This window comes from Apaloderma vittatum, unplaced genomic scaffold, assembly GCF_000703405.1.
Source record: "Apaloderma vittatum isolate BGI_N311 unplaced genomic scaffold, ASM70340v1 scaffold746, whole genome shotgun sequence".
NCBI lineage: Eukaryota > Metazoa > Chordata > Aves > Trogoniformes > Trogonidae > Apaloderma > Apaloderma vittatum.
In genome coordinates this window covers 6,523-15,026 of record NW_009719758.1, presented here as the reverse complement: position 1 = coordinate 15,026, position 8,504 = coordinate 6,523, and the positions used below count along the sequence as shown (strand labels likewise).

General features: G+C 41.1%; 1 protein-coding gene across 1 annotated transcript in view; it reads left to right on the top strand.

Moving 5' to 3' along the window:
- The window catches only part of LOC104274946 (cyclin-dependent kinase 19-like), a gene marked incomplete at its 5' end in the record, with an annotated part of 15,237 nt that extends 10,339 nt beyond the window's left edge, over window positions 1-4,898 (top strand). The window contains 2 exons of the mRNA XM_009870743.1: window positions 1-227; window positions 4,103-4,898. The exon at window positions 1-227 is cut by the window's left edge and continues 67 nt beyond it. Coding sequence (XP_009869045.1) covers window positions 1-227; window positions 4,103-4,234 — 359 coding nt within the window. The remainder of the gene's footprint in view (window positions 228-4,102) is intronic.
- Between the last annotated feature and the right edge of the window lie 3,606 nt (window positions 4,899-8,504).

Sequence of the window (8,504 nt, the reverse complement as noted above, 5' to 3'; positions counted from 1 at the left end):
AGCCTCAGGCAGCGCCACAGCCGCCGCCGCAGCAGCCGCCGCAGCAGCAGAACAGTGCCCAGACCAATGGGACAGCGGGGGGCACTGGTGCCGGAGGTGGGGGCACGGGCACGGGACTCCAGCACAGCCAGGACTCCAGCCTCAACCAGGTGCCTCCCAACAAGAAACCACGCATAGGGCCTTCAGGCACTAACTCAGGCGGGCCTGTCATGCCTTCAGATTATCAGGTACCTCTCGTGGTTTTTTGCTGCTTCTGTTACTTTAAGGCCAAAGCATCATTTTCACCCTCTTTCCACTGTGAGAACAGATCATGTTTTAATTAATTTCTCGTGCTCTGAGCAGGTGTGCTGTGGTATGTCAGATAAAAATGTGGGTTTAAAGGTTTAAAGTTAAAAGGTTTTCTTCCATTGTTAGTAATTTTCAATAGAATATTAGTATGAGTTATATCTGCTGCCCCCTGTGAAGAGCTGAATTATAGAATCATAGAATCGTGTCAGCCGGAAGAGACCTTGAAGATCATCGAGTCCAGCCTTTGTCCCAGCCCTATCAACCTACTAAGCGATTCCCCCAAACACAACATCCACCCGTCTCTTAAACACCGTCAGGGACGGTGACTCAACCCACCTCCCTGGACAGCCTGTTCAGATGGCTGACAACCCTCTCAGTAAAGAAATTCTTCCTGATATCTAACCTGAACCTCCCCTGGCACAATTTAAATCCATTTCCCCTCATCCTGTCACTCTCCACGAGGGAGAACAGACCAACCCCCGCCTCGCTACAACCTCCCTTTAGGCAGTTGTAGAGAGAGGACTAGCCCACTCCAGGAAAGCACTTAAATATATGCTTAACTCTATGTTTGAGGGTAGTCTTACTGAAGACAGTGGAACTATTCCATGCATGTAAATGCTGTGCCAGATCAAGCTCAGGATACTCGACTCTTGGCAATACTAAATCCTGTGTGAGAAGCAGATCTGAGAAAATCCTGAGAAGCCGAAGCAAAGTGGGAACCAGACTCTCATTTTATTTCTGCTTCGTTTTACCTCATATAATCACATGTATGGAGCAATTCCATAGTTTATTCTAGTATCTTGCTAAGTCTACCTCTAATGGTAAAGAAAAAATGCGTGTTAGCACAGGAACGATGTTTTGGTTCATCAATATGATTCATTCTGAAGTAGGGCACAAAGACATGCATTGTCTAATGTGACTGAAGTTGAATAGATTTTGTGTTTTCCACTGAATTTAGTACCACTGAATTATTTTTGGATTTGCATACTTGCCTCTGCTTACTATAATTATATTTTTCACTGAAAAACTGACTTACACAAAATACAAAAAACATTGAACTTACTAGGATCTTCAATATATGTGAGTTTATACTTGCTGGGACAGTAATGAGTTGAAAGCAGAGTAAGATAAATGTAGATATTAAAGGTAGTTTTTAGGAATTTTTTAAAAAGTTTTTAGGAATTCTGTCTGCTATGAGCCCTCAAGGGCATCTCACCTTGGACAATGGTCTTTTGAGGCTGCACTAAACTTAAAATAACTAGCTTTTAAAAAATGCAGCTCTGGAGTTGCCTTGCCTTTTAGCCCTCCAGACCTTCTCCACAGACAATTGATTTCTCAGTGCCAGACATTTTTATCCCATTTCTGTTTTACTCTTTTAATTACAAATGTTCATGAAGGCATTGAGGGCAATTTAAGGGTAAAGACAACTAGATTTCTTTTTTGAAAAGTTCCAGACAGACTTGAGGTCTGGACAGATCACTACAGCTGTCTGACTACACGGTATTTATGGCTGGTCTGTGTTGGTGTGTATTTTGAGGACTGATGTGCCGTGTTTGATGATATCCGTTATAGAATCTTCATACAGCTCTCTGAATTGTTGGCAAACTTCCCCCTTACAAGTTGCTAACAATCTAAAATATTTTTTTTTCAAAAAGATTTTTTTAACCCTATGACTCTTTGTTTCTAAACTTTAACAGCATAGCCATCAAAATGATGGTCCTTTACATCACTCGCTAAACTCTATGGTCTGATTATCCATTTTTACACTTGCGTTTGGCTATCTGCCCTGAAATTCTAGCTGACTGTCTTCTGTTCTAGAAAGGAATGTCTGCAATTTGTCCAAGTCTGACTTCATTAAAAACAAATTCTCTTATGTGGAACAAAAATAAGCATGGGCAAGTTAATGCATTCTTGTAGTCTTATGGTGTTAAATTTACTCCATTATATCTTGTTCAGAAGTAGGAAGATTTCCTTTGCTTTGAGTTTCATTTAGCTTGTGATCTAAAGTCTCAGTTGAATTTTTTTTGTATCTCACCAACCCCAATGTATATTTCTTCCATGAACAACAGTGCAAATTCCTTGTTGACTTCTACTGAGCATTCCTTATGTGACCTTGGGTGTTTTGCTTAGCATGGTGAGCTGCTGCTTTTCATCCAGAAGGAGTTCCTACAAAGTTATAGCAAATTATTTTTCTTTTCCATTAGAATTTGCAAAAACTGTCAGAATTTTAAGACAAATTCCAGCTTTCAGACACCCTGTTAAAGCCCAGCCATGCAGGCCAAGCACAGTCTGATTGTTAACGGTATACACGCCACTGGGAGACATCTCTTCCAAAGCCAGTGTACTGAGCTGTTACCTCCCAGACTGACCCTTAAAAACAAGTGAAGCCACTCTGTACAACTATTCGTTATATTGATATTATGTTGAGATACAGAGGTCTGCAGGACTGTCATGTTATCTCTCTCCTTAGCCTCACTGTGCTTCACCTTGAAAGCAACCTTCATATTCCTACATTAGATAACACAGAAAAAGTAATGCCGTGTTATTAGGGTTCAGCTCTTGATTGTCCAGCTCAAAAAGTTATCAGGATGATTTCACAGCTCTCCTGGTTAGGTGAGACCACCGACTGTGGCATTGCCTTCACTGAGCGGATTCTTGGGTCTGTGGAGGATGTGATGTTCTCACAGATGCACTGTCTCCAGGGAATTTCCATTCAGATCTCAAAACTTCTCCAGAAGCTTTCTATAACTTACAGTACTGATATTAATCAGAATATGGGTTCATGACACTTTTCCTAAATGATTACCCTTGGCCACAGTCTTGCTGATGACCCTTGGACGTAGCCATGTAGAACCATCGGCTAGACAGTGAACAGAAAACTATTGTATGGCTTCCTGACCCTGCACTTACTTGAAAACAGTTTACTGACTGCAAATAGTTTTGAGTTTGGGGGTGTTTTTTTGTAGACTCTCCGTCCTTGTGGATTGGGATGGAGTTTACCTTGCTAGAGAGTCTCCTATCCATTGAGCAATACTTTTCATACAAAGTCATTTTGCAGCTCATTATTCATTCTGGACAGGGGATGGATATGGTAACAAAAGGGCAAATTCATTAGTCTGGAAGTTGCAAATGATCCACAAACTTGGCTTGCTGAAATTTGGGTTTGCTGAGCTAACATCCCAAACAGTGGAGGGAAGAAAAAAGTACTGCATGTACCCATGCCTGTCTGTGAGCAGTTGTCCTTGCTTCTAGAAGATCAGGCAGCAGGTTGAAAGACTCACCTAAAATTATATTATTTTATCCTACTGGATTTTTTTTTCATTAAGATAAATTGAGTAATGCTTAAGCCATGGTATAATCTCAAAATTACAAGATTTTAAAATCTTGTCTTTTTCTCAGGAACAGAATATTTTGTTGCTGTGTAACTTTAGTATTATTTATCTCAAAAAGCATCTTTGCAGCCCTAGCAGTTTGATTTTGCAATACCAGCCCTCACAATCATAATAAACCCGCATTTAAGAAACAGCTGGATTTTTAAATGGAGTCGCTCTGTCTTGTGTGTTTTTCCTTCAAAAAAATGGGTGTGCACATGCTGTACTTTTAGGTGGCTGCCAGTGACCTTGTGTGCTGTGTTAAGGCTGATTGCAGATCAGATTGATTGCTTGTTTTATGGGACCTTCAGCAGTAACACTATTTAGTCAGCTTCCCCAGCAGTCACGTTTTAATGAGCTTCAGAGAAGTTAAAACTTTCCTGAGCTGTATCATCCTAACAGGCTGGTTTTCATTCCCTTGGTCCCATTCTCTCTTCCTGCAGCACTCCAGCTCTCGCCTGAGTTACCAAAGCAACATTCAGGGATCTTCTCAGTCCCAGAGTACAATGGGCTATTCCACATCGTCTCAGCAGAGCTCCCAGTATCACCAGTCTCATCAGTCTCACAGGTACTGAGAGGGCTCACAGGCTGCGCTCAGAAAGGAATGGACTAAAAGCCAGAAGACTCCAGCAATATGAAGTTCATAATGATGAGAAGAACCAAAAATACAAACTACGATGCAGAATTAAAATTCATGATGACAAATGGAAAACTTCACCCACTGAAGACTTTACCCCCCACCCCGTCCCTTTATTGCCATAAAGGAGATTCTTGTGAAGTTTTCCTTCCTCCCCGCCCCTGCATGTGCTCCGTTGTGGTTACTCTAATGAACCCTTCTGATCTTAACCCAGCACTTAACTTCTTTAACCTTTGGAATTTTGAAGGATTCCTGGTGCACCTTCCTTATGCTGTAGTGATTGCCATAAATCTGTCTTTTCAATCTCTTTGATGGGATTTTAAAGTTTTAAAATCTTGAACTCCCAGGCTTTCAAGCTTGTATATAGTTAGTTTTATACTAGGCAAACCAGTTTAGCTATACAGGTATATTGCACCTTTTTAAAGCACTATGTTATTTTCACAGGTTATTACTGTTTTGCTCATGGATGTCAAGAACAGCAAAATTTTACTGTTCCAGAGTATTTTACTATTCTGTTTTTATTAGTCTAGTTTTCAGGCGAGGTCTTAAAAATAATTTTAAAAAAAGTAAAAAAAGTAAAAGGAAAAAAGAAAAAAACCCCACCCAAGTCTCTGCAGCGACAAATATGCTTCACGCTACTGGACTGAACACCAGACAGAAGATTGCTGATATTTCTTAACTCATTCACATTGAATTTCTGAAATCACAGTGATCATGCTCTGACTAGTTTTAAATTAAACGTTATTTTAGATGAAACCAGGACAGTCACACAAAAAGGTGATGCTTTCAGGTTCTGTTGGAACAGAAGAATGGAATGTCTTCCCAGGCTGGACACCAAAATAGTCAGGAAAATGTATTTACTGCCCTCAAGTCTCAGTGGGAGTGTGGATGATGGGCTTATTTTTCTGTTACTCAGCTGATTTATGTATGTGAGAATTCTATAAATTTAGCTTTCTTTCACATTCCTGAGTCAGTTTTCTAGCTATAAAGGTGACAGAAGTACTAAGACTTGCAAAAACAAATGCATTTAATCATTTTATGTTAGTATTAATAATTAAGAGAAAATATTATGCAGTTTGAAAAGCATGTTGAAAACTGTTCCTTTTGTCATGTTTATAATGCATATTCTGTGTCCCTCACATTGCTGTGATTAACCCAGATTAGTTACACCAGATGCGCTTGATTGCACTGAAATGTTTCTTTTTCCCTAGAGCAAACATGTTTTGATTGTGCCTAAGGACTGTAAGTGGATGGGTAGCTGGCAGAAAATCCCCTGTAAATAAGCAAGAGTTCAGAAGCATAATCAGAGGATTATTGTCCAACTTCTGCAACCACAGTTATTCAGAGAGACACAACATGTAATTGTGGGACAGTTTCATTTTTCCCTCAGCCTTCAGAAATAAGTCTGGCTCTTGTTGTAGGAAACCTGGAAAAATGCATTTAGAAAGCCGCCAGCAGTGTAACATCAGGGAGCTTCTACAGCTGGTGTCCAGAGAAGAGATGAAGCGAGAAGAGTTAATAAGTGAACGGTTAATGTTACAGGCTTTTATACAGCACTGCGTTCTCTCCTGTCCTGTGTCTGTATGAGAAACAAATTGTATATACGCATACACATCCACGCTGAAGTCGTGATCGGATCCAGCAAGATGAGTAAATTTGTTTGCTCTGAGGAGAATGCTTTTCATCACAGCTAGACACATTCGTGTTTGTACTGGATTTGATCTCCTGATCACCTGTAGTGCCCCCTTCCTCCCCATACATGTGTCGTTTTCATATCTTTTGGGAGCAGTTAGCTTGCCTTGGCCATGTCTACCATCACGTGGTTTTAACAACACCCAGCCTCCCTGGAAAAGCAACTAAAACCTGCTTTTGTCATCAAATGGGTAAGAAGCTGGTGAAAATTAAATGAAACAATTTGAAAGAAAAGAATATTTCTGGGGAAAAATTATCTCTCAAAGGATACTTCCGGTGTGTAACCCTTGAAATGCTACGTATTGTGTGTACCCAGTAGCCTGCTTGGAAGAACAGATTTTAATTGTTCATTTTATTTCAGTGAGTTTGGGGTTGCATTCTTTCCATAAGTGGAGTCTCACCTCTTACTGATGTTAAGATGAAGTACCTTTGAGCTAATGGGTATTTGGGCAATGCCGTAACGTGAAATTTATTGTATAGTTTTGTGACTTAAATGTCACGTTTCTGGAAATTAACCTTTGGTGGGGTAATTTTTGTCCCCTCCTGTTCTCTCCACCCTTCTGTTCTCGCAAAATCTTTTTGTCTTTTCCATTACAGTTATCTAACAGTTATTCCCCCTACTGTAACCTGCAGCTGATCATCAAAATTCACATAACATCAGGAGGTGGTGCTAAGACATGTTACCTGATGTTTGATTAAGGTGGGCCCTTGTGCCAATAAGGCAAAATCACGGCATAGATTAATCTGTATGTAGAGTGTGAAATTTCCCAGCAAAGTAAGGTACTTTTATCGAGTGAGCTTCCAGCTTCTAGAGCGACTGCCACAACCTTTCTCTAAGCTGAACTGGGTTTCTGCTGTGGTTTAGTCTGAGAGACGACCACACGCTGCTACTCTTGAGCTTCTGTGTGCACACATGGAGGAGCTGAGCTGAGTTCCTCCATTGCCCTTCAAACTCACAGCTGGGGGGAGAGCAAACAAAAGCAAAAGCACTTGGTGTAAAATGTAGGGCTATGCACATTCTACTAGTTCCTTCCTAGTGGTGAAATAATCCACCTTTCTTTGGAAGCTCATTGCCGGGACAGGTGGCGAATCACAGAATCATAGAATTGTCAGGGTTGGAAAGGACCTTATAGATCATCTAGTTCCAACCCCCCTTCCATTGGCAGGGACATCTCCCACTAGATCAGGCTGCTCAGAGCCCCATCCAGCCTGGCCTTAAAAACTTCCAGGGATGGGGCTTCCACCACCTCTCTGGGCAACCTGTGCCAGTGTCTCACCACCCTCATGGGGAAGAACCTCTTCCTAACGTCCAATCTGAACCGATCCATCTCCAGTTTTAATCCATTGCCCCTAGTCCTATCACTATCCAACATCCTAAAAAGCCCCTCACCAGCTTTCTTGTAGGCCCCCTTGAGATACTGGAAGGCTACAATAAGGTCTCCTTGGAGTCTTCTTTTCTGCAGACTGAACAACCCCAACTCTCTCAATCTGTCTTCATAGGAGAGGTGCTCCAGCCCTCTGAGTGCCCCCGCCCTCTGATCATCCTCATGGCCCTTCTCTGGACACACTCCAGCATGTCCAGATCTTTCTTGTAGCAGGGAATCGTGCAGCCTGTCATGGGAAGCCAGAACCGCATAATTTTTTAACGTTATTTTTTGCCTATGCGGTTTCGTTAGTTACCTGTCGCTCTGTCTCTGCCCGTAACATTGACATCCTCACTGAAGCGTTTCACACCGGCACGGAGGGAGGCGGGTGATGCTGGCAGAGCCGTCTTCTCCGTCCTGGTCACCCCGTGGGAGGGGCGTGGACCGCTGAGTACGGCTTTTACCACACTGGCTCAGAGGAAATGAATGGGATGAGCAGCCTGGTCCATGTTGATGAGGTTTTATGTAGCACAAACTGCACAATGAAGGAAAAAATGTATTTTTTGCGAGTCCTGCACTGTATCTGTGACACTGTATCTGGGGAGGGGGAGGGAGGAGCAGTCATAGCGGGAGGGGTGGCGGGAAGCTAGAAGTGTTCAAATGTGTATAATATTTTATATAAACATAATAAGCTTAGTTCCCCTTCATAATCTTCAGGAATGGTACTTTAACACCATTAAGCAAAGAATTGTTTTAGGGTTAAATAAATGTATTGTACATAAGGCCATACGTAATCTTCTAAAAATGTCGCCGGACTGGAGCGATGTGTATTACTATATGAAAAAAAAAAGTCCTTAATGCACTGTTATCTCCTAAATATTTAGTAGTAAATTAATACTATTTAATTTTTTTAAAAATTTGTCTTGTGTAGACACTAAAAAGTATTACACAAAATCTGGACAGAACGTGTCCTTTTTAACAGCAATTTAAAGAACTTTTTATATATGTAAGGTAGTAACTTTTCAAATTGTTCTAGTTGTATTTTCCCATGTTTACTATTTGTGGAAGTGTGCCTATCTCTATTCAGTTACTTTTTTCCTAATAATTTCATGCACGCATCTTTCATTTTTGTATTTTTCATTAGAAATTTCT